At 40.7% G+C, this 27,748-nt stretch overlaps 1 protein-coding gene across 1 annotated transcript in view; it reads right to left on the bottom strand.

The window, feature by feature from the left end:
* TFEC (transcription factor EC) overlaps nt 1–27,511 on the bottom strand; it is a 118,012-nt gene extending 90,501 nt beyond the window's left edge. Inside the window, exon 1 of the mRNA XM_044277012.1 lies at nt 27,399–27,511. Coding sequence (XP_044132947.1) covers nt 27,399–27,437 — 39 coding nt within the window. The 5' untranslated portion in view covers nt 27,438–27,511. The remainder of the gene's footprint in view (nt 1–27,398) is intronic.
* Nucleotides 27,512–27,748: the final 237 nt, after the last annotated feature.

Below are 27,748 nucleotides of genomic sequence, written 5' to 3'. Positions count from 1 at the left end.
GTTTTACATTAAATTGTTAATTATAATATTTAAAAAATTGATATAAAGAAATCTTGAAAGAGCTGAATATATCCTTTGTACATCATAGTTAATATGTACATTGCTGTCTTACCAGCAACCATAGATATCACATTATAGTAATATAAATTGTAAATAAATTACAAGCTCAAGAGTGAATATGTCAAATCAGATGTGTACATAGATCTCATAGTGCCCTATAGCAAAACTTAGTAAGGGTCCCACGCCCCACCAAGTTTCCCATGAACCTCCAATTTTCTAAAAATCATAAGCAGGATTTTCTCTCAAATTTAGATTAAATATTTGAGAAAAAATTGAAGCATGATCTAATGCAGGGATGGGCAAACTGCGTCTCTCCAGCTGTTGTGAAACTACAACTCCCAGTATGTCCAGTCTGCCTACAGCAGGGCATGATGGGATTTATAGTTTTACAACAGCTGGAGAGCCGCAGTTTGCCAATCGCTGATCTAATGCATGCATGTTCTTTGGGAACAAATACAGTGCCTCAAAAGAGGCATTATGGAGTATCACTGCAGTTTTCGCACTGGCCATTAAGCCTAATAATAGGTGCCAATTCTCGAGCTATACAGATCACCTTACTGCAATCATCTGCTTATCTGTCATTTCAATACTACCTGTAATGATATCACTTCTATGTATATATAAGACAGGATCCACCATTTACAATAGGTGATTGTCAAAGCTTATCAATTCTTATTTAACATTTATTATCCATTATACAACTCAAATCATATTGTGTTATATAATAGATAATAAAGATTAAATTACCAGAGGAGGTAGTATTTAGTGTAGGTTCCTGTCCTAAAGAGATCACCTTGTCATTGGCGGACAGGCACAACCGATTTTGTGCAAAATATATTTGCCAAGAATCTCATATTTATAACGTAGAATTAGGTTTAGTACATATTCTATAGTGAGTATGGCACTATTGTATTTACTTTATTATTTAGGTTTGCAGAGTGCTGTTGCATTGTGTTTGTTTTTGCTTTTGTGCTTTCAGCCATGGTGTGCACCTGCGCATTGGGATGTGCTGACTAACTCCCACTTTTTTCTTTACAAATTATACTGAGTAATACACAAACCAAATTTTTACACCAATAAACATCATCCCATCCCTGCCCCGAGATGGACCATAAAAAAAAAGAGAGAGGTGAAGATGGGGAAACAACTAGGGTTGAGCGAACCCAAACTGGTAATGGAGGTCACGTAGCGCCGCACGTCACATCAGCTATTACTAGTGTAGGGAGAGGATGCTGCAGCTGTGAGGGAGAGATTATGAAACAATTCTGGTGCTCTTGGTGTTAAATCTGAAAACCACAGCGATTATTTTTGTGGGTGCCGTGCTACGTTTTTGTACTCCTGAGCCCAGTGCCACAAAGAAATAAACTTTAACCAGTCTGTTTGTTAGGTGGGCGTCAGCGACCATTTTCGCAAGTGCAGTGCACTTGCAACTGCATGTGTGCCAGGGATATTACTTTAATCCTGTTCTGGTAACTCAGTGGGCGACATCTAGACATTTTTTAAGGACACCTGCACTGCATATGTGCCAGGGGAAAGGAAAATAATATAGGTAATCCGTCTGTGACTTCAGGGCCCCGGGGGGGGGGGGGGGGACATATTCAAATTTTTTTCTGTGAAGTACCCCTGTGCTGAATATCTGACAGGGAAAATGTATTCATTAAATCCATCTGTTAGATTCCAAGTTCCAAGGGGACAAATTCCCTGCGGCCTGCAGTGCATATCTGCCAGTGAAAATAATTCCATTACATTAGTCTGTCACATATTTGTGTGACCTAAAGCGATATTTTTTTTTTTCTTTCTAAAACCGGCACTGCATATCTGACAGTCAAATAAAACCCTTGAATACTGCTGTTACATTGTTGGTTGAAAAAAGCACACTTTTTGTGCTAGATAGTACATTTGCGGCCTGCGCTGCATTTTTGACAGTCCAATAAAACCAGTCAATACTATTCAATCACCAGTCAATGACTATTGGTGGTTACATTGTCACCTGACATAAACCATCTGTAACCCTGGGTTCAGACCTGAGCGTTCCGAAAGGAGCGCTCTGTATGCGCGATTGTACCGGCGTTTACAATCGCGCATACAGAGACAAGCGAACACACATTGTCGCGCGTTCCCGAATATCTATGTACGGGAACGCGCAACAAAATGCCCCCAAAAAAGCTCAAGAACTTGTTTGAGCGTTGGGCGTTTTACAGCGCGATCGTACGCGCTGTAAAACGCCCAGGTGAGAACCATTCCCATAGGGAAGCATTGGTTTCTCCTTGTTGAGCGTTTTACAGCGCGTAGGAACACGCTGTAAAACGCTCAGGTGTGAACTTAGGGTTAGTTTGGTGGGTGAACGCAAAGAATGAGGAGAGCATCAAATGGGATGTTGGCCCCGGTCGTGGTGCTGCTGGTGTTGGTGTAGCTCCTATTGCAGAGGGAGGACGTGGTCGATCTGTGCCAGCTACACGTACAAGTGAAACACCTTCCTCAGGTACGAGTAGGCAACAGAACCTTCAGCGTTATTTGGTAGGCCCGAATGCGGCTCTACAAATGGTGAGGCCAGAACAAGTACAGGCGATAGTAGATTGGGTGGCTGACAGTGCCTCCAGTTCCTCCTCCAGTTCCCCTGCTGAAAGATCAGAGTTGGCACCTGCAGCCGATGTCCATCAGTCTTTCACCTCACCCCCTTGCAAATCAGTCAAGCAGTCTGAGCCCCAAGTCATGGAGCAGTCTCTTCTGCTTTTTGATGACTCTGCTAGCAGGGTTTCCCAGGGCCATCCACATAGCCCTGCCCCAGAAGTGGAAGAGATTGAGTGCACTGATGCCCAACCACTTATGTTTCAGGATGAGGACATGGGAGGACCACCGCAGCACGTCTCAGATGATGACGAAACAAAGGTGCCATGGCTTTCTGCAGTCTGCAGACCGACAAGGAGGGCAGGGGTAAAGAGTGGGTTGAAGATGATGTGGAGGATGATGAGGTACTACCCCCCACATGGAATCAAGGTCAAAACCCTGCTCTGCATTGCTGACACGGAACTAAATTTTGTAAAACGTCTGTTACTGACCGGAAGATGCGAGACTACTAGCGCACGCTGGTAGATGCACTGCTGATGGCATTCCCACCTGACAGCGGGGACTCAGTGGAAGCACAAAGTGAAGGCAGAGGAGGAGGAAGAGGTCACCAACACAGCTGGGGCACCGCCAGCACCTCAGAAGGCAGGGTTAGCATAGCCGAAATGTGGAAAAGATTTGTCAGCACGCCACAACAACCAGCACCATCAGCTGATATGGAACGTCTTAGTAGGAGGCAGCATTTCAGCAACATGGTGGAGCAGTATGTGTGCACACGCCTACACGTACTGACTGATGAGTCTGCCCCCTTCAACTTCTGGGTCTCCAAATTGTCCACATGGCCTGAGCTTGCCCTGAACACCTTGGAGGTGCTGGCCTGCCCTGCAGCCAGTGTATTGTCTGAATGTTTGTTTAGCACAGCAGGAGGGGGTTATCACAGACAAGTGCAGCCACCTGTCCACAGCCAATGTGGACAAGCTCACGTTCATTAAAATGAACCAGGTAGGGATCTCACAGGACTTGTCCGTACCTTGTGCAGAATAGACATGTATACTGGCCTCACCCAGCCATTGTTGTACTCCAGCGCACTTTGTCTTTGTTTAAATTTTTATATTTCCTAATGTTTTGGGGTATACACAAATTTAAACAAAAAATAATAATAATAATAAAATGAAATAAAAAACAAAACCAAAAACCAGTGTTGGCTACCTCCTCCACCGTCGCTTCTACCTACACCGCCACATCCACCGCCTCCTCAACCTTCTACTCCATATGGACCTCCTTCTCCTAGATCAAGATAATTTTTTATTTACCATATTTTTCACCCTATAAGATTCACCGGCCCATAAGTCGCACCTAGGTTTTTGAGGAGGAAAATAAGCAAAATATTTTTAACCAAAAGGTGTGCTTTTGGTGGGTTTTGAACTAATGGTGGTCTTGCATGACACTATTATGGGGGATCTGTAGATGACGCACTGTTATGGAGGGATCTGTGGGTGGCACTGTTATGGAGGATCTGTGGATGGCACTGTTATGGGGGGGATCTGTGGATGGCACTGTTATGGGGGGATCTGTGGATGGCACTGTTATGTGGGGATCTATGGATGGCACTGTTATGGGGGGTGATCTGTGGATGGCACTGCTATGTAGGGGGATCTGTGGATGGCACTGTTATGGGGGGTGGATCTGTGGATGGCACTGCTATATATGTGTCACCCACAGATCCCCCACCCCATAACAGTGCCATTCACATATCCCCCACCCCATAATAGTGGCATCCACAGATTCCCTAATATACCATAGCTAAACCTGTGAGAGGGGGAGGGAGGAGGGGACGGTGTCATGCAAATGTGGCAAGGCTGGTGCGGTCACTGTACTCCGGCCCCACCGCTCACTCACTGCTTTATTGCTTTTATAATAATAACTTTAATTGATGTTCCGCTCCCCAGCCCCATCTGTACTACTTACTAAATGTCCTGTAGCAGGCAGAGCAGGGCGGGCAGGCGGCCGTAACTCACTGACGTCACGTGCCTGCGCCACCTACTTTATGTGTGAAGTAGGCGGCGCAGGCACGTGACGTCAGTGAGTTACGGCCGGCTGCCCGCCCTGCTCTGCCTGCTACAGGACATTTAGTAAGTAGTACAGATGGGGCTAGGGATCAGAACGTCAATTAAAGTTATTATTATAAAAGGTTTAAGCAATAAAGCAATGAGTGAGCGGCGGGGCGGAGTACAGTGACCGCACCAGCCTTGCCACATTTGCATGACACCGGCCCCTCCTCCCTCCGCCCTCCAGCTGATACATCGCAGTCTGCGAAGCTGCAGCATCACAGACTGCAATGTAAAATGGCAGCATTCGCCCCATAAGACGCAGGGGCATTTTTCCCCCAAAAGTGTGTCTTATGGGGTGAAAAATACAGTATTTGGAGTCATTTCCCTATCCACATTTGTTTGCAGAGCACTTGCCATGCTCTTAACCACATTTCGCTGCCTTTTGCAGCCCTCTAGCCCTTTCCATGACATTTTTTAGAGGCATTTTAGTACTCCAAAGTTCGGGTCCCTATTGACTTCAATAGGGTTCGGGTTCGAGGTCAAGTTCGGGTCCCGAACTCAACCTTTTTTGCGAAGTTCATCCGAACCCGTCGAACCCGAACTTCCAGGTGTCCGCTCAACTCTAGAAACAATATGTTATTATGCCATCAGATCATAAATATAATTTACATATATATATCAATGATAAAAGTCCATTGTTTGCACTAATATATATGTGCCAATTTATCCTATTCATTTATCCTTACTGCACGAAACGTTTTTGCAGTTCAAGTTCTTTGAAGAATCGACTGACTGAAGCAACAGCTGCACTGGGTCCTTCTTAACAAAGGTCAAACTTTAAATATCCTACATATTTACTACTGCCTTCTCTATTTTGGTAAATGAATGATCTAAAATAACTCCGACAGCTCTAAATGATGGAGTATGACATAAAATACTACATTAGCGGTCATGCCTGTCAGGCATTATTAAAGAGAACAAATCTAAATGTATTTATAGATTTTTGTAACGACTCAATGTCCCTATTTTAGATTTTGTATTTATATATTAACTTCCCCATTTTATATTCATGTTAGAATAGATTCATATTACATGATGTTTCATTTTTCATTGATGAATAAGAATAAAAGGAAACTATATTTGGTTCATAGTCTGACATTACTAATTCAGACTTAACAGGGAGCAGTACTGAAAAGTCACAAATGACAATGATGTACTATTACAGCAGAATGAGTGCTACAATTTTTGTATGTATTTATAGGCTTATAGGCTTGGTATATGGCATTGAAAATTTTCCTTTCTAGCACATTATTGCCATTTGGTTGTATGTTTACAGCTGACATGTTGTGTTTTCTTATAAGTATAAATAAAGTCATGTGAAAAAATATGCTTCTAGTTGAAATTGTACATGATCTCTTACTAAAGACCTATATGTTCAATGAATATTTAAAAGGGTTATCAATGAATTTTAATTTTTACAACAAAGTTAGGAAATAATGTGTCTAGCTTAAATAAGGAATCATATTGCTCTGCCAAGCCAATTCTCCTCTGCCCTTACTCATTGCCATTTTGGCTATGGGTTAGGTAGGGTGTTGAATCTCCTTAAATGAGACTTACTGGAGGTAGGTACGACAGTGGTATGGAGACTTATTGGCAATGCTCCATGAAAAAATGTATATGCAAAGAGAAATCACAGCATTAAAAATATGCTTAATCTGTGAAGATAAATTTTATTCATGTTTCCAGCAATACGTATGTTAAGAGATATATTTAATTATAATTAATGCACTTTGGTATCCTGATATGCAATACCATTGCTAGCTAATACCACATGTTCTACCACTTCTTATTTTGGGTATGGTTCTATTTTTAATTTAATTTGGTTTTGTATTTTAAAGATGAATTATTAATGATTATTATATGTTTTATGATCTTGTGCAGGGTTATCTTTTTAGGTGGTTATTTGTGTACAGTATACTGACAACACCTTGCTGTTATAGTGTTGTTTTGAAGCCCTTACAATATAGGTGTATTAGATATAAAGACGGCCCAGGTTTCATTCTATCCCAGACCTTCATCTCGGCCTAGAAATAAGTATATTGCACATCAGATAAAAATAATTTGTATACAAAGTAAATAACAGTACAAAACAAATGGAATCTTTAGACTATGTCTACGTCTCAAAACAATGCAAAGAAACAACTAAAACACCATCACAGTGGTCAATATGTAAATAATATTAAAATGGTAATCATTTGACAACATAGTAGCCAGCAAGTGGTACAAAATCACTGCAAAAAAAAAAAAAAGTATAATATATAATGATATATATAATGATATATATAATGAGCTTGAGAACATGAAGGAAAACTCTGAGTCAAACATAACTCAAGATAACTAGTATACTGCCCAGGCGTTATAGTAATGCTTCAAAACAGCAACACAAGAAGTTCAGTTTTGACATATTCAGTTTCAGATGAAGAGAGGACACAATATTGGACACAGCCGACAGATTATCACTTGTGTTTTGTAGTAGTGCAGGGGTGATATTATAGGATGAGATATATAATTAGAGGTCATCAGCCTAAAGAATGTACTGAAAATCAGAAATTCTGATATTTTAGTAACATGTAATATAGGGGGGTGTTTATTATACAGAAATACACATATATGTCCGTCTAATTCATCATTTTCTATGCCTGTTTTGGGCATAGAAAATTGTCTAAATGTAAGACAGCTCGGAAACTGTCTTACATTTAAAACAGGCACTGGATGTGCCAAAGTTATGGAGAAGCCTTCGCCTCTTCATAACTTCGGCGGATCCACTGCCAGCTATGGGTCTTTTTTAAGACCGGCGTCTAAAACGTCAGACTTAATAAATGTGCCACATAGTTTATAAGGCTGAAAAAAGACATCTATTCATACAGTTCAGCCTGTTATCCTACAAAGTTGATCCAGAGGAAGACAAAAAAAAAACTTCATGTAGAAGCCAATTTTTCTCATTTTAGGGGGAGAAAGTCCTTCCCGACTCCAATCATGCAATTAAAATAACTCCCTTGATTAATAACCCTTCTCCAGAAATGTTATAACTATATAACCTATAATATTATTACACTCCAGAAATTCATCCAGGCCCCTCTTGAACACTTTTAGAGTTCACCACCACCTCCTCCTCAGGCAGTAGGTGCTTGACATAGAGATAACAGGGGAAGATTGGGGACTGAACCCTGAGGAACTGCAATGGCAGGGAGATGAGAAAAAGTAGAATGAGCAAATGATTGAGTGGTCAAATAAGTAGCATAACACAAAAGTTCTCAGTAGGGTTTGCCAAGGAGGATAAAAAATAATAATAAATTGTAATTTAAGGAACTAGTGCATTACAGTATTCAAATAGTAATGGAGCATAATGCATATTTTAATAAAGTCCCCAGCATATGCTGCTCTTTCAGGAAGTGTTTGGCAAGTATTGTAAGCAGATTGACTATGCACTGACAACACAATCCATAGCAGTTAAAACTATGACAAGGTACACTTGTCTTTGATTGTTCAAGTGAATTGCAGTGTGAAGTAAAATGTGTGAAATATGGTGTCTGCATGAAAATAGCAAAGAATAATTCATCTGGAGATCATTGAACAAGCGACAAAGGACATGATTCAAATATGGATGTGTGCTTAAGTGTTTGTTTATTGCCCTGAATGTGTTAAGTTGACAGATACTGGATTATGTCACATAGAAAGTACAAGATAGCATAACCATAGCACAACATGCCTCCCAATTTAGACAATACGGTCCATTGATTTGTCACACACGATGTAACAGATACATTGTAACACTGAAGTATGTGGTGGAAACAAGTTGCACGGCAAGTGGGGATAAAAGGAACACCAAGTAAACAAACAACAGGTAAACAGACAAGGCCCCAAAGCTTAGGAGGAGGTAATGGTAACCTCCTAACAATCCCTGAGCCTCTCGCTGACTGCTGACAGTATGAGCAAGTCCTGATGGTGAACGAACTCATAAGCTGGAACCTAAGCCCTGCTGACACTGTAGCAAACCCCAACTAAGGGAAAGGGGAATGAGACAACTGGTACCTTCCACTGTGAAGGGACCAGCGTCTCCCTGAGACCTAGCAGTAACACACGCACAAAGAAGAAAACAGGAGGACTTAGCTTGAGACAACTCCAGAAAGAAAATATCAACGGCAAAGTCAGCAGTAAGAGGCAGACTTAAATAGAGCCTCTTAACCAGCTAACGAGCAGAACCTGTGGCTAGGTGGGATCCAATCCACAACAACAAACAGAAAGGAAACACAGAAAGACCTGTCAGATAGACTCACAAGATGCAAGTCTATCAGATCTTCTTAGATCTCTCATAGGGCAGGCAGTGACAGTACCCCCCCTTCTATGGGTGACCTCCAGGCACCCAGGACCGACCTTATCCAGGTGCACACTGTGAAAAGCCTTCAGAAGGCGACTAGCACTGATATCAATCACCGGAACCCACATTCTATCTTCTGGCCAGTAACCCTTCCAATGTATGAGGTACTGAAGGGAACCACGAAGAATATGCGAGTTAATTATTCTGGAGATCTGAAACTCCAGATTACCATCTACCAAGACAGGAGGAGGTGGCAAGGGAGATGGTTCAGCAGGTTCCATATAGTTTTTCAACAAAGACCTGTGAAGCACATTATGGATCTTCCAAGCCTGCGGACATTTGAGACGAAACGCAACCAAATTAATAATGGTAGAGATCTTGTCTTGAACTAGGGTTTAACGAACAAGAACTGAAAAGATTGGGTTCGTACCGAACTTTAGGATTATTTGACCCCGGATCCGAACCCGAACATTTCCGTAAAGGTTCGGGTTCGAGTTCGTTGTTCGGCAATTTAATAGCGCATTTTGAAAGGCTGCAGGGCAGCCAATAAACATGCGTTTAACTTGCGTGCCCTTAGAAGCCATCACAGCCATGCTTATTAGTGTAGGAATAGGATGCTGTTGCTGTGAGGGAGAGAATATAAAATAATCTGTCTGATATCAGAACTTGCTAACTCTGTTAACTGCAACATTTTTGTACCCTGCCCTGAGTCCAGTGACACAGAAAAATAAGTTATGTATGTCTGTTAGTTAGGTGGGCGTCGGCGGCCATTTTGTGCAAGTTCAGTGCACCAGCACTGCATATGTGCCAGGGACAATAATTTAATCCTGTTCTTTTAGTTCAGTGGGCAACATATACCCATTTTTTAAGTGCACCTGCACTGCATATGTGCCAGGGGAAGGGAAAAACAATCTAGGTAATCCGTCTGTGAGTTCAGGGACCCAGGGGGTGACATATTCACATTTATTTCTGTAAAGTACCCCTGTGCTGCATATGAATATCAATTCAGTAAATCCATCTGTTAGATTTTGGGGGGACAAAGTATAAATTTTTTTTGCTAAAAAGTACATTTGCGCCCTGCACTGCATTTGTGATAGTGAAAGAAAATCAGTTAAATTCATCTCTTTCATTTGTGGGTGAAAAAATCATATCTTTTTTTTCCATAAAGTACCTTTGCGGCCTGCACTCCAAATCTAATAGTGAAATATAATCAGTAAATCCATCTGTTTCTCCGTCGGTGAAAAAGTCTTTTTTTTTTTTTTTTGCCAGAAAGTACCTTTGCGGCCTGCGTTACATTTCTGACAGTCCAATACAACCGTTAAATACTGCTGTTATATTTTTCTTTGAAAAAAGCACCCTTTTTGTGCTAGATTGTACATTTGCAGCCTGTGCTTCATTTCTGACAGTCCAATACAACCGTTAAATACTGCTGTTATATTTTTCTTTGAAAAAAATACCCTTTTTGTGCTAGATAGTACATCTGTGGCCTGCTCTGCATTTCTGACAGTCCAATACAACTGTTAAATATTGCTGTTATATGGTGGTTTGAAAAAAACTAAATTTTTGTGCTACATCGTACATTTGCGGCCTGCTCTGCATTTCTGACAGTCCAATACAACCGTTAAATACTGCTGTTATATTTTTCTAAGAAAAAAAACACCCTTTTTGTGCTACATTGCACATTTGCGGCCTGCACTGCATTTCTGACAATCCAATGCAACCGTTAAATACTGCTGTTAATTTTTTTTTTTAAAACACCCTTTTTGTGCTACATTGCACATTTGTGGCCAGCGCTGCATTTCTAACAAGCCAATACAACCGTTAAATACTGCTGTTATATTTTTCTTTTAAAAAAAAACCCTCTTTGTTCTAGATTGTACATTGGCGGCCTGCGCTGCATTTCTGACAATCCAATGCAACCGTTAAATACTGCTGTTAATATTTTTTTTTAAACACCCTTTTTGTGCTACATTGCACATTTGTGGCCAGCGTTGCATTTCTAACAAGCCAATACAACCGTTAAATACTGCTGTTATATTTTTCTTTTAAAAAAAACCCTCTTTGTGCTAGATTGTACATTGGCGGCCTGCGCTGCATTTCTGACAATCCAATGCAACCGTTAAATACTGCTGTTAATTATTTTTTTTTTAAACACCCTTTTTGTGCTACATTGCACATTTGTGGCCAGCGCTGAATTTCTAACAAGCCAATACAACCGTTAAATACTGCTGTTATATTTTTCTTTTAAAAAAAAACCTTTTTGTGCTACATAGTACATTTGCGACCTGCGCTGCATTTCTGACAGTCTAATACAATTGTCAAATACTGCTATTATATTTTTCTTTGAAAAAACACCCTTTTTACGCTACATTGTACATTTGCGGCCTGCGCTGCATTTCTGACAGTCAAATACAACCGTTAAATACTGCTGTTATAATTTTTCTTTGAAAAAAACACCCTTTTTGTGCTAGATTGTACATTTGCGGCCTGTGCTGCAGTTCTGACAGTCCAATAAAACCGTTAAATACTGCTTCTACATCGTTTGAAAAAAGCTCACTGTAACTGACTGTAACTGGATGTGTGAAGATTTTGCCATCAATGTTTTATTATCTACTGCTGGAATAAAGAAATTGTCACTCAAAGATTATAGGTGCTGGAATCCTTTCGTCTTTATACTTGTTGAGGTCCTACCTACACTACCGTGCACCAAGGGTGGATTACCTTGAATTTAAGCGGGTGAGCTGGATTTTCCTATTTTCTACAGTCCAATACAACTGTTAAATACTGCTGTTATATCTTAGTTTAAAAAAACTGCCTTTTTGTGCTAGATTGTACATTTGCGGCCTGCGCTGCTTTTCTGACAATCCAATACAACTGTTAAATACTGCTATTATTTTTTTCTTTGAAAAAAACATGCTTTTGTGCTAAATAGTACATTTGTGGCCAGCACTGCATTTCTAACAGGCCAATACAACCGTTAAATACTGCTGTTATATTTTTCTAAGAAAAAAAACACCCTTTTCGTGCTAGATAGTACATTTGCGGCCTGCACTGCATTTCTGACAGTCCATTACAACCGTTAAATACTGCAATTATATTTTTCTTTGAAAAAAACACCCTTTTTGTGCTACATCATACATTTGCGGCCTGCGCTGCATTTCTGACAGTCTAATACAGCCGTTAAATACTGCTATCATATTGTGGTTTGAAAAAAATACCCGTTTTGTGCTACATCGTACATTTGCGGCCTGCGCTGCATTTCTGACAGTCTAATACAACCGTTAAGTACTGCTATTATATTTTTGTTTGGAAAAAACACCCTTTCTGTGCTAGATAGTACATTTGCGGCCTGCGCTGCATTTATGACAGTTCAATACAACCTTTAAATACTGCTGTTATATTTTTTTTTAAAAACACCCTTTTTGTGCTACATCATACATTTGCGGCCTGCTCTGCATTTCTGACAGTCCAATACAACCGTTAAATACTGCTGTTATATTTTTGTTTAAAAAAACGCCCTTTTTGTGCTACATCATACATTTGCGGCCTGCGCTGCATTTCTGACAGTACAATACAATCGTTAAATACTGCTGTTATATTTTTCTTAAAAAAGAAACCTTTTTTGTGCTACATAGTACATTTGCGGCCTGCGCTGCATTTCTGACAGTCCAATACAACCGTTAAATACCGCTGTTATATCTTTCTTAGAAAAAAACTATTTTTAGCTAGATTGTACATTTGTGGCCTGCGCTGCATTTTTGACAGTCCATTACAACTGTCAAATACTGCTGTTATATATTTTTTTTAAACACCCTTTTTTTTTAAACACCCTTTTTGTGCTACATTGCACATTTGTGGCCAGCGCTGAATTTCTAACAAGCCAATACAACCGTTAAATACTGCTGTTATATTTTTCTTTTAAAAAAAAACCTTTTTGTGCTACATAGTACATTTGCGACCTGCGCTGCATTTCTGACAGTCTAATACAATTGTCAAATACTGCTATTATATTTTTCTTTGAAAAAACACCCTTTTTACGCTACATTGTACATTTGCGGCCTGCGCTGCATTTCTGACAGTCAAATACAACCGTTAAATACTGCTGTTATAATTTTTCTTTGAAAAAAACACCCTTTTTGTGCTAGATTGTACATTTGCGGCCTGTGCTGCAGTTCTGACAGTCCAATAAAACCGTTAAATACTGCTTCTACATCGTTTGAAAAAAGCTCACTGTAACTGACTGTAACTGGATGTGTGAAGATTTTGCCATCAATGTTTTATTATCTACTGCTGGAATAAAGAAATTGTCACTCAAAGATTATAGGTGCTGGAATCCTTTCGTCTTTATACTTGTTGAGGTCCTACCTACACTACCGTGCACCAAGGGTGGATTACCTTGAATTTAAGCGGGTGAGCTGGATTTTCCTATTTTCTACAGTCCAATACAACTGTTAAATACTGCTGTTATATCTTAGTTTAAAAAAACTGCCTTTTTGTGCTAGATTGTACATTTGCGGCCTGCGCTGCTTTTCTGACAATCCAATACAACTGTTAAATACTGCTATTATTTTTTTCTTTGAAAAAAACATGCTTTTGTGCTAAATAGTACATTTGTGGCCAGCACTGCATTTCTAACAGGCCAATACAACCGTTAAATACTGCTGTTATATTTTTCTAAGAAAAAAAACACCCTTTTCGTGCTAGATAGTACATTTGCGGCCTGCACTGCATTTCCGACAGTCCATTACAACCGTTAAATACTGCAATTATATTTTTCTTTGAAAAAAACACCCTTTTTGTGCTACATCATACATTTGCGGCCTGCGCTGCATTTCTGACAGTCTAATACAGCCGTTAAATACTGCTATCATATTGTGGTTTGAAAAAAATACCCGTTTTGTGCTACATCGTACATTTGCGGCCTGCACTGCATTTCTGACAGTCTAATACAACCGTTAAGTACTGCTATTATATTTTTGTTTGGAAAAAACACCCTTTCTGTGCTAGATAGTACATTTGCGGCCTGCGCTGCATTTATGACAGTTCAATACAACCTTTAAATACTGCTGTTATATTTTTTTTTTAAAAACACCCTTTTTGTGCTACATCATACATTTGCGGCCTGCTCTGCATTTCTGACAGTCCAATACAACCGTTAAATACTGCTGTTATATTTTTGTTTAAAAAAACGCCCTTTTTGTGCTACATCATACATTTGCGGCCTGCGCTGCATTTCTGACAGTACAATACAATCGTTAAATACTGCTGTTATATTTTTCTTAAAAAAGAAACCTTTTTTGTGCTACATAGTACATTTGCGGCCTGCGCTGCATTTCTGACAGTCCAATACAACCGTTAAATACCGCTGTTATATCTTTCTTAGAAAAAAACTATTTTTAGCTAGATTGTACATTTGTGGCCTGCGCTGCATTTTTGACAGTCCATTACAACTGTCAAATACTGCTGTTATATATTTTTTTTAAACACCCTTTTTGTGCTACATCGTACATTTGCGACCTGCGCTGCATTTCTGACAGTCCAATACATCCATTAAATACTGCTGTTATATTTTTCTTTGAAAAAACACCCTTTTTGCGCTACATCGTCCATTTGCAGCCTGCGCTGCATTTCTGACAGTTCAATACAAGCGTTAAATACTGCTGTTATATTTTTGTTTGAAAAAAACACCCTTTTTGTGCTAGATTGTACATTTGCAGGCCTGCGCAGCATTTCTGACAGTCTAATAAAACCGTTAAATACTGCTGTTACATTGTCGTTTGAAAAAAACTCACTGTAACTGACTGTAACTGGATGTGTGAAGATTTTGCAATTGATGTATTATTATCCACTGCTGGAATAAAGAAATCGTCACTCAAAGATTATAGGTGCCGGAATCCTTTCGTCTTTATACTCGCTGAGGTCTTATCTACACTACCGTGCACCAAGGGTGGATTACCTTGAATTTAAGCGGGTGAGCTGGATTTTCCTATTTTCTACAGTCCAATACAACCGTGCTAGATTGTACATTTGCGGCCTGCGCTGCATTTCTGACAATCCAATGCAACCGTTAAATACTGCTGTTATATTTTTCTTTGAAAAAACACATTATTGTGCCAGATTGTACATTTGCAGCCTGCGGTGCATTTCTGACAGTCCAATACAAGCGTTAAATACTGCTGTTATATGATGGTTTGAAAAAAACAGCCTTTTTGTGCTACATCATACATTTGCAGCCTGCACTGCATTTCTGACAGTACAATACAACCGTTAAATACTGCTGTTATATTTTTCTTTGAAAAAAACACCCTTTTGTGCTAGATTTCACATTTGCAGTCTGCGCTGCATTTCTGACAGTCCAATACAACTGTTAAATACTGCTGTTATATTTTTCTTTGAAACAAATCACCCTTTTTGTGCTACATCGTACATTTGCAGCCTGCGCTGCATTTCTGGCAGTCCAATAAAACCATAGTCAATACTGCTGTTAGGCTCCTTTCACACTAGCGTTCGGCTGTCCACTCGTGAGCTCCGTTTGAAGGGGCTCACGAGCGGACCCGAACGCTTCCGTCCAGCCCTGATGCAGTCTGAATGGATGCGGATCCGCTCAGACTGCATCAGTCTGGCGGCGTTCAGCCTCCGCTCCGCTCAGCAGGCGGACACCTGAACGCTGCTTGCAGCGTTCGGGTGTCCGCCTGGCCGTGCAGAGGCGTGCGGATCCGTCCAGACTTACAATGTAAGTCAATGGGGACGGATCCGTTTGAAGATGCCACAATATGGCTCAATCTTCAAGCGGATCCGTCCCCCATTGACTTTCAATGTAAAAGTCTGGACGGATCCGCTCAGGCTAATTTCACACTTAGCTTTTTTTTGCCAATATAAAGCAGACGGATCCGTTCTGAACGGAGCCTCCGTCTGCATTAATATGATTGGATCCGTTCAGAACGGATCCGATCGAACGCTAGTGTGAAAGTAGCCTTACATTGTTGGTTGACAAATTAAAATTTTTTGTGACCGTTAAGTAATTGTATTAAATTCACCTGTCACAGTGTTGTGTGACTTCAAGAAATGTTTTCTCTTTATGACACCGGCACAGCTTTACTGTCAGTGAACTTAATTGTTGACTATTGGCAGTTACATTGTCGCCTGACATAAACCATCTGTTAGTTTGGTTGGTGAATGCAAAGAATGAGAAGAGCGTCAAATAAGGGATGTGGACCTGGTCGTGGTGCTGCTGGTGTTGGTGGAGCACCTGTTGCAGGGAGAGGACGTGGTCAATCTGTGCCGGCTACACCCACAAGTGAAACACCTTCCTCAGGTGCGAGTAGATGACTGAACCTTCAGTGTTATTTGGTAGGCCGGAATGCCGCTCCACAAATGGTGAGGCCAGAACAAGTACAGGCGATAGTAGATTGGGTGGCTGACAGTGCCTCCAGTGCCTTCACATTGTCTCCCACTCAGTCTCCTGCTGAAAGATTAGAGTTTGTACCTGCAGCCCATGGCCATCAGTCTTTTACCTCACCCCCTTGCAAATCAGCCAAGCAGTCTGAGTCCTAGTCTCTTCTGCTTTTTGATGACTCTGCTAGCAGGGTTTTCCCAGGCCCATCCACATAGCCCTGCCCCCGAAGTGGAAGAGATTGAGTGTACCAATGCAAAAACCACTCATGTTTCAGGATGAGTATATGGGTGGACCACAGCAGCATGTCTCAGATGATGATGAATCACAGGTGCCAACTGCTGTGGCTTTCTGCAGTGTGCAGAGCAACAAGGAGGGCAGGGGGTGAAGACTGGGTGGAAGATGATGTGGAAGATGATGAGTTCCTCAACTCCACATGGAATCAAGGTCATGCGAGTTACCTGTGTATTTCAGAGGAAGAGGCGGTGGCACAGAGCCACCAGCACAGCAAAAGCTGACCGGTCACCCCTAGACAGTACGCCTGCTACTGCCCACCGCACCAAGGGACTGAGCACACCAAAGTCAGCTCCAAGGAGTTCCCTGGCATGGCAGTTCTTCTGACAATGTGATGATGACAAGACACAAGTGGTTTGAACGCTGTGCAATCAGAGCCTGAAGCGTGGCATAAACGTTCTAAACCTGAGCACAACCTGCATGACCAGGCATCTAAGTGCAAAGCACAAGCTGCAGTGGAGTAGACACCTCAAAAACCAAGAAAGGTCTCTGGCTCCTCCTGCTTCCTCTTCTGCTGCAGTCTCGGCCTTTTCACCCCCCTCTGAAGTGACAGTGGAACCTGCCACCCTGAAAACAAAGAATGTGCCAGCAACACCACCACCTTTGTCACCAGCCTCACCCAGCCATTGTTGTACTCCAGTGCACTTTGTCATTGTTTTATTTTTTTATATTTCCCAATGTTTTGGGGTCTACCCAAATTTAAACAACAACAGAAAAATAAAAAAGAAATAAAAAACAAAACAAAAAACCTGTGTTGGCTACCTCCTCCTCCACCGCCGTTTCCACCTACTCTGCCACATCCACCGCCTCCTCAACCTCCTACTCAATATGGACCTTCTCCTCCTAGATCAAGATTATTATTTTTTATTTTTAAATATTTTATGTTATTTGAAGTCATTTCCCTATCCACATTTGTTTGCAGACCACTTGCCATACTCTTAACCACATTTTGCTGCCTTTTGCAGCCCTCTAGCCATTTCCATGACTTTTTTAGAGCCATTTTAGTGCTCCAAAGTTTGGGTCCCTATTGACTTCAATGGGGTTCAGGTTCAGGGTCTAGTTCGGGTCAAGCTTGGGTCCTGAACTCTAACTTTTTTGCGAAGTTTTGCCGAACCCGGCGAACCCAAACATCCAGGTGTCCGCTCAACTCTAGTAAGGACCAATTAATCTTGGGCCCAACTTCCAAGAGGGTATCTTCAACTTAATGTTCTTAGTGGACAACCACACCAAATCACCCACACATGTCTGAACCAGCCATATGTTTAAATCTTTTGGCCTTTTTTTCAAATTGATTTGACTCTTCCGCCAGATAGATGATAATGAGGAACAGAATCTTTCCTCTTCAGATATACCAGAGGACTCAGTCCCAGAAAAGAGGGTGAAACCCATATGCACCAAAAAAAATGGAGACTTATCAGTGGACTCCTGTCTACTGGTTATTTAAGTCAAACTCAGCCAAAGACAAAAATTAAGACCACTCTTCCTGATTCTCGGAGACAAAACACCTCAAATAAGTTTCCAAATTCTGGTTAGTACGCTCAGTTTGTCCATTCGACTGAGGGTGAAAGCCAAAAAGAAGGACAACTGAACTCCCAGATGAGTACAGAATTCCCTCCAGAACCTGGAAACAAATTTCATCCCCCTATCAGACACCACATCAAAAGGAATGCCGTGTAATTTCACGATATTATCAATAAACACTTGAGCAAGAGCTTTGGCATTGGTTAAACCTGATAATGGTATAAAGTGCATCATCTTACTGAAGCTGTACACCACCACCAAAATCACTGTCTTCCCAGAGGAACTAGGTAAATCAGTGATGAACTCCATGGAAAAATGCATCCAGGGATGGGATGGGACAAAGGAGGAAGAGATTCCGAAGGCCGAATATGAGTCACCTTGGTACGTGCACAGGTCTCACAGGCTGCCACATAACCCTCCACACCTTTACATAAACCTGGCCACCAGAATCTTTGGGAAATTAGATCCACAGTAGATCTGTTCCCAGAGTGTCCCGCAAGGACAGTATCATGATGTACCTTGAACACCTTATGCCGAAGCCCAGAAGGAACAAACAACCTCCCTGGAGGACAGGAATCAGGTGCCTCACCTTGAGCTTCCAACACCTCCATCTCAAGTTCGGGATAAAGGGTGGAAACCAACACCCCATCAGCCAAAATTGGAGCAGGATCCTCCGAATCTCTCCCCCAGGAAAGCTACGTGACAAAGCATCCACCTTGATGTTTTTGACCACAGGGCGATAAGTGACCACAAAATTAAATCCGGTAAAAAACAATGAACGTCTGGCCTGCCTTGGGTTCAGGCGCTTCGCCAATTGCAGGTAAGCCAGATTCTTATGATGACTAATTACCGTAATGGAATGAATCGCTCCTTCTAACCAACGACGACATTCTTCAAAGGCCAATTTAATAGTCAGCAACTCTCTATTACCAACGTCATAATTTCTTTCGGCAGAAGAGAGTTTTTTGGAAAAAAAAGCACTGGGGCGCCATTTGCCAGGAGATGTTCCCTGCAACAAAACTGCTCCGACTCCCAATTCTGATGCGTCAACCTCCACAATGAAAGGCTGAGACACATTAGGTTGCACCAGAATGGGAGCAGAAGCGAAACATTTCCTTATTGCAGAAAAAGCATCAAATGCCTCTTCTTCAGACCAGACTGAGAAATCCACACCTTTCTTGGTCATATCGGTCAAAGGCTTGACAACAGTAGAATAATTCAGGATAAATTTTCTGTAGTAATTAGTAAACCCCAAAACCCTCATCAGCGCTTTCAGATTCTCAGGTCGATCCCAGTCCAATACTGCACGGACCACCAAGTAAACAAACAACAACAACTGGTAAACAGACTTGGCCCCAGAGCTAGGGAGGAGGGAATGGTAACCTCCTAACAATCCCTGAGCCTCTCGCCGACTGCTGACAGTATTAGCAAGTCCTGATGGTGAACGAACTAATGCGCTGGAACCTAAGCCCTGCTGACACTATAGCAAACCCTAAATTAGGGATAGGGGAATGAGACTCCCTGAGACCTAGCAGCAACACACGCACAAAGAAGAAAACAGGAGGACTTAGCTTGAGACGAGCGGGAAGTAGAGGATCCACAAACAACCAGTATAGAACTCCAGAAGGAAAATACCAACGGTAACGTCAGCAGTAAGAGGCGGACTTAAATAGAGCCTCTTAACCAGCTAACGAGCAGAACCTGTGGAGAGGTGGGATCCAGCCCACAACAACAAACAGAAAGGAAACACAAAAAGACCTGTCAGATGGACTCACGTGCTGCAAGTCTATCCGATCTTCTCAGATCTCTCACAGGGCAGGCAGTGACACATGTGTACAGTAAATGGAATAGGAATGCATTTGAGCTGGAATTAATACAATGTTGGAAGTAGGCATTTGACAGAAGGCCGTCATTTTGTAAACTGTAGTATCTGGACTACTGCAGCAAAATAAAATTACAAATGTCTCATTTTTCCTAAAAAGGGGTTGTCCTACACTAACAATTTTTACATCCCCAATAAAGCTCCATCATATTGAAAAGTACTAACTTTTTTTGTTGGATTGGAGCTCAGGATGGAGAGTTGGATTGGTGGTGGCAGGGGCGTAGCTATAGGGGGTTCAGAGGTAGCAGTTGTCACCAGACCCAGGAGCCTGAAGGGGCTCAAATTGTGGTTCAATTTTTGCCTCAGGCAGCATAAAGGCTATGTGCTCGCCTGCCCCTGGTCACAAAGCACTGAGGGAAGAGGCCCAAGCTGAACTCTTGCACCAGGGCCCATGAGCCTTTAGCTATGTCTCTTGCTGATGGGGTTCTTTTAATTTTTTATCCACTTCATTTACTTGGGCTTTGTATTAAACTACATTGAGGTGAATAATGCATGAAAAGAAAACGAAAAACATGCAAACTTTTTAATATATTATTAAAAGCCTGCCGTTGTGCCCTTCCTCTGCCATCTGGAACAGAGGTGAAAAAAATAAGGACCCTAATTCTCATGACCAGAAGCTACAGGATGTCTTATAGATTTTTTGACCAATACCAAAGATAAGTAACTCAAAGTTACTCATCAGTTCCCATTCAACTATAATGCTATGCAACTTAATTACTGAGGTCAAACTGAGATACAAGATTGGGTTTGATTTTGTGTGTCTGTCTGATTTGTTTTCTACTGATTTATGTATTTATAAAGGCGATTAACTGCCAATTGCTAAACAAATAAGAATTATACATAAGCAAAGCCTCAAATAGTAAAGTATACAGAAATTTGCCCGTGACAGGTAAGTCAGCATTTGAGACGCATCAACACTGTATTATTAACCCATTCTCAACAAGCGGAGTACATGTGTGGCGGAAGTTAGGTCTTTACAGATGGATTGCACTCACAAGCGTAGCCAGCACCGTAACTGCCGGGTTTCTGTAGTTTTAAACAGCAGGCACCTGGGCTAATGTAACTGATAGGGCAAAATTGAATCCATCAAATGCCTTCATCAACTGTGACCATGGCATCTGAGATGGCTTTCCCTGGGAGCCCTGCCCTCCTGGGGCGCAAATGGCTTTTCCTCGCTGAGATGGGGAAGCCCTTAATTTGTGATAAAATTATAGCTGTGGTTCTCATGGAGCCCTGCAGGGTTAAGAAGAAACTGATACTGTAGGTCTGTGTCTTTTTTCAACTTATGGAACTATGTAGTTCCATTTCATACTTGCAATACACATTGAACTAAACTAAAAAAATTAGATTTTAAATTGACAGCAGAAAAAGCCCTTTGTCATCTGTTACTGAGTAGAGAGATTATGAAACAGTTTCACTTCTACTGTGATTGCAGCTATTGCTGCAATCTGTACTTTTGCTGTCAAGATAAAACACTGCCAGTTTCAGTTCTTTATACACTGCCTGTACCAAAAAAAAAAAGTCGCCACCTGGATTTAACTAAGCAAATAGTTATGAGCCTCCTATTGGATAATTACTGCATGGGCAATTATCTTTCACCTGACAACAAGTTATTTAACCCCAACTTGCTTCTCATTTCTTAACCCCTTAAGGACTCAGCCCTATTTCACCTTAAGGACCAGGCAATTTTTTGCAAATCTGACCAGTGTCACTTTAAGTGCTGATAACTTTAAAATGCTTTGACTTATCCAGGCCATTCTGAGATTGTTTTTTCGTCACATATTGTACTACATGACACTGCTAAAATGAAGTCCCAAAAATTCATTTTTATTTATAAAAAAGTACCAAATTTACCAAAAATTTGGAAAAAATTGCAAATTTCTAAAATGCAATTTCTCTACTTCTATAATACGTTAGTAATACCTTCAAAAATAGTTATTACTTTACATTCCCCATATGTCTACTTCATGTTTTGATAATTTTGGGAATGATATTTTATTTTTTGGGGATGTTACAAGGCTTAGAAATTTAGAAGCAAATCTTGAAATTTTTCAGAAATTTTCAAAAACCCAATTTTGAGGGACCAGTTCAGGTCTGAAGTCACTTTGCGAGGCTTACATAATAGAAACTACCCAAAAATGACCCCATTCTATAAATTACACCCCTCAAGGTATTAAAAACTGATTTTACAAACTGTGTTTACCCTTTAGGTGTTCCACAAGAATTATTGGAAAATAGAGATACAATTTCAAAATTTAACTTTTTTGGCAGATTTTCCATTTAAATAATTTTTTTCCGGTTACAAAGCAAGGGTTAACAACCAAACCAAACTCAATATTTATGGTCCTGATTCTGTAGTTTACAGAAACACCCCATAGGTGGTCGTAAACCGATGTACGGGCACACGACAGGGCGCAGAAGGAAAGGAATAAACATACAGTCTTTGGAAGGCAGGTTTTGCTGGACTGTTTTTTTGACACCATGTCCCATTTGAAGCCCCCCTGATGCACCCCTAGAGTATAAACTCCATAAAAGTGACCCCATCTAAGAAACTACACCCCTCAAGATATTCAAAACTGATTTTACAAACGTCGTTAACCCTTTATGTGTTCCACAAGAATTAATGGAAAATAGAGATACAATTTAATAATTTCACTTTTTTGGCAGATTTTCCATTTTAATAATTTTTTTCCAGTTACAAAGCAAGGGTTAACAGCCAAACCAAACTCAATATTTATGGCCCTGATTCTGTAGTTTACAGAAACACCCCATATGTGGTTGTAAACAGCTGTACGGGCACACGGCAGGGCGCAGAAGCAATAGAATGCCATACGGTTTTTGGAAAGCAGGTTTTGCTGGACTGTTTTTATTTTTACACCATGTCCCATTTGAAGCCCCCCTGATGCACCCCTAGAGTAGAAACTCCAAAAAAGTGGCCCCATTTTAGAAACTATGGGGTAGGGTGGCAGTATTATTGGTACTAGTTTAGGGTACATATGATTTTTGGTTGCTCTATATTACACTTTTTGTGAGGCAAGATAACAAGAAATAGCTATTTTGGCACGATATTTATTTTTTGTTATTTACAAAATTCATCTGACAGGTTAGATCATGTGATATTTAGTTTTACACAATGATTTCATTTTTGAAGCAAAAAAAATCATGTTTTAGTGTTTCCATAGTCTGAGAGCCATAATTTTTTCAGTTTTTGGGCGATTACCTTGGGTAGGGTATGATTTTTGCGGGATGAGATGATGGTTTTATTGGAACTATTTTGGGGTGCGTGTGACTTTTTGATCGCTTGCTATTACACTTTTTGTGATGTAAGGTGACAAAAAATGGTTTATTTAGCACAGTTTTTATTTTTTATTTTTTACGGTGGTCATCTGAGGGGTTAGGTCATATGATATTTTTATAGAGCCGGTCGATTCGGATGCAGAAATACCTAATATGTATACTTTTTTTATTTATGTAAGTTTTACACAATAATATAATTTTTGAAGCAAAAAAAAATCATGTTTTAGTGTCTCCATATTCTGAGATCCATAGTTTTTTCAGTTTTTGGGTGATTTTCTCAGGTAGGGTCTCATTTTTTTGTCGGGATGAGATGACGGTTTGATTGGCACTATTTTGGGGTGCATATGACTTTTTGATTGCTTGCTATTATACTTTTTGTGATGTAAGTTGACAAAAAATGGCTTATTTAGCACATTTTTTTTTTTTTTTTTTTTACAGTGTTCATCTGAGGGGTTAGGTCATGTGATATGTTTATAGAGCCGGTCGATACGGACGTTGCGATACCTAATGTATACTCCCCCCCCTATTTTTTTTACTTTATTTGGGGAAAATGACGTTTTTGTTTAATTTTAAATTTTTGGGGGAGGAAACTTTATTTTTTCAACTTTTTTTTCACTTTATTTTTTGTCCCACTTTGGGACTTGAACCTTTGGGGGTATATTACTTTACAATGCATTCCAATACTTCTGTATTGGAATGCATTGGCTGTATGAGCAATACTGTGTATTACTCATACAGCTTCCGGGGCCTGTGAGATCCAGGGGGCTGGATCTCACAGGCTCTTCACCGAAAGGCAGCGCAGATGCCTCAGGAAGGCATCGCGCTGACTTCCATGCCATCGGGTCCTCCCCACAGCCCCATGGGGACCCGATGGCACCGCCGCCGCACTATAGAAAGTCGGTACGTCATGTGTTCGTAAGGGGTTAAACAACCATATCGACCATTTTGTGGTCGTGGAAAAGATGTTAGTCTGTTTGAGAAGGGTCAAATCATTGGCATGCATCAAGCAGAGAAAACATCTAAGGAGATTGTAGAAACTACTAAAATTGGGTTAAGAACTGTCCAACGCATTATTAAAAACCGGAAGGATAGTGGGGAACCATCGTATTCGAGGACGAAATGTGGCGGGGAAAAAATCCTGAATGATCGTGATCGACGATCACTTAAACGTGCAAAACGTGCGAAGGGAACTCAAGGGATTGGGACTGAACAGCTCTGTAGACGTAAGAAAACCACTAATCAGTGAGGCAAACCAGAAAAAAAAAGGCTTCTATTTGCTAGGGAGCATAAAGATTGGACTCTGGAGCAATGGAAGAAGGTCATGTGGTCTGATGAGTCAAGATTTAACCTGTTCCAGAGTGATGGGCGCATCAGGGTAAGAAGAGAGGCAGATGAAGTGATGAACCCATCATACCTACTGCCTATTGTACAAGCCTGTGGGGGCAGTGCAATGGTCTGGGGTTGCTGCAGTTGGTCAGGTCTAGGTTCAGCAACAGTATGTGCTCCAAGAATGAGGTCATCTGACTACCTGAACATACTGAATGACTAGGTTATTTTTTTTATCAATGGATTTGTTCTTCCCTGATGGCACAGGCATATTCCAAGATGACAATGCCAGGATTCATCGGGCTCAAATTGTGAAAGAGTGGTTCAGGGAGCATGAGACATCATTTTCACACATGGATTGGCCACCACAGAGCCCAGACCTTAACCCCATTGAGAATCATTTTTTTTTTTGTGGCGACTTTTTTTTGGGACAGGCAGTGAATATTAAATGTTCAAATAATAAAAGTAAAGAGGTTTTCTGGGAATAATTAGCTACTAACTAAAGGTCGCAATCCTGCATTGCCTACTGAAGACCTACTCCCCACTGGTACTGCTTGCTGACTTCTGTTCCCCATCTTTAGTACCCTGGCTTGTTTTCTTCCAGCCAGGTAAGGACATGGTCTTGTATGCCACTGCAGACAATCACTTGCTTCAGAGGTGACATATCACTTGGGAACACATCACCACTGAAGCCAGTTATTGTTTGCAGTGGTGTGTGAAAGAAACCATATCCATACCTGGCCAGAAGAAAACAAGCCATGGTCCGGAAGATGGGCAAGTAGCATACCATAGAAGCCATAGTGGCTGCTACAGGGCATCGGATGTTGGGGATGCTCTATATCTGTGATGGCTAACCTCCGGCACTCCAGCTGTGGCAAAACTACAACTCCCAAGATGCATACTTGCTTTGTAAAAATGAAGGCCGCAGGCTGCCATAGCAACTGATCAGTGACCCACAATTTTACATGAATGAGACCCCTCCCACTGACATGCTGCAGTTGATATTAACAAAAGTTTCTGAAGGGTTAAGTGACTAAAGTTATCAAAGTTATCTCCAGCCCTGGTCATTGATAATAGGTGTTAGCCATGTTATACAGTTGCCACCCACTCTATATATCCTTCCTGCACTGCTGGTGTATATTTATGTGCAGCAGTCAGAAAGGTGTTGTTCAGCACCAAAAAACTAGGTTACATGTCTTTTACCAGATGTATTATGTGTTTTGGACACTTTTTCACCTCACTAGCCACTGACTTAGAGAAAAGCGGTTGTGGTTTAGATAAATAGGCATGGCTTAAAATACACTACCATGTGGCAAAATTGTGGCAAAATTTTGCTGCTAAATGTTGGTATAAAGTAAGCCTACTAGGGCACAAGCCTACAGAAGGTGGCATAAGGAAAAAAAAAAACATGTCAAATAAGATGCTCAAGATTTGTCATACCAATTAAGCCAACGTAATAAATTTAGCTAATCTGCCTGCTTGGCTTGGTCTAGCTTTAAATTTTCAGTCATTCAACCCCCCCCCTTCCCTTCCCTTCCCTTCCCCTCCCTTCCCCTCCCGTCCCCTTCCCTTCCCTTCTTCAAATACATCATGTCATATTTACCTGCTCCCCATCACCGGTTTCAAGGTCCTTCAGTAACCTGCTGACACTGCCAAACTCTGGTCCCGCTCATCAACATCTTGATTGATGAGAGTCACGTGTGCCGCTGCAGCTAATGACTGGCCACATTGGTGACTTGTCCCCAGTCCGTCACATGCCAGTGCCATACAGCATGAGGGATGCGTCACTGCCCCTCGAAGGTGGACAGACCCTTTTTAACAATATTAATAAATCTGTTCCATTGTGATTACAGCCTTGTTCACAAACTGCAGTCTTCTGCATTTTTACAAGTCAAAGCCAGAACGGATTTAAATAAATAAAATTATAAACCTTTTCCTTTTACTTTTTATCTATTGCAACCCAAGCCTGGTTTGCGGCACTAAAACAACAATGTTAGTATGGCAAGCATACAAGCAAAGATTTAAGTAACATATCAAGTTAATTGCTATGGAAAACAAACAACCAAAAATGTTGTAAAGCCTATTGTTTTTATCATGCTTCCATTGTAAACTAGAAGTTATGACCAGTACGTTTATAATGATATACAGTGATAGCGAGAGTAGAGGAAACAAGGAAAAAATATTATAAAATGAAATAAAATAAAATTATAAAATTAAATTAAATTAATACACCGCTACCATATATTACAATACAATCAAGCAGTCAGACGGTGATGAGGTTACCATCCTCATGCCACCTTGAAATGACACCTCCATATATGCTAATCCAACTTGTTCTTTTTTAGCCTTCGGTTAGAATGGTAAATGCTTATTATTTCCATTACATTCTAACACCAGTTTGAGATACAACTATTTCTAAGGTGATTCTCCTAAAAGAATCAGCTTTTCCAAGCAATATAAATGTTTAAACTGTTTTTTTTTTTTACATAGTTAAGACATTTGAACATAAAGGTCGATATTAAGATTCAGTTAAACAGATATTCCCTCGTCCTTTATCCATTACCTTGCAGAAGATACATTTGGTCAATATGACTGCAGCCAAAGCTGGAATACAAAAATGTTAGTACTTACTGTTAAAGACTGGATTCGCAGCAGTGTGACCATTTTCATTAAAACAGCTCAAAGGTACAGAAACAGAGATGGTTTTGCTAATGTCACTAGTTCCAATGCACAGTGGGGGTAGAAAAGAGAAGTGGTTGATAAGTGTATTTCCTAAAATCTGCCTGCTAACATAAGTAACGTGAAAGACATGACTATGCATTTTATAAAGGAAAATAGAAAAAAAAAATGAGTATGCTGTAAGGACAATGCAATTCAAGTATACACTTCACCTTATCAGAGGGATTTCCTACTGTCTAAAAGATCCAAAAAGTAGAAAAATAGATTTCCTCCTTTATTGTGACATTTTTAACTGAAACTGT

The sequence above is a fragment of the Bufo gargarizans genome, chromosome 2 (assembly GCF_014858855.1).
Source record: "Bufo gargarizans isolate SCDJY-AF-19 chromosome 2, ASM1485885v1, whole genome shotgun sequence".
In the NCBI taxonomy this organism is placed as follows: Eukaryota; Metazoa; Chordata; class Amphibia; order Anura; family Bufonidae; genus Bufo; species Bufo gargarizans.
Note: the sequence above shows the minus strand (reverse complement) of the source record. Positions and strands in the feature narration are given on the sequence as shown.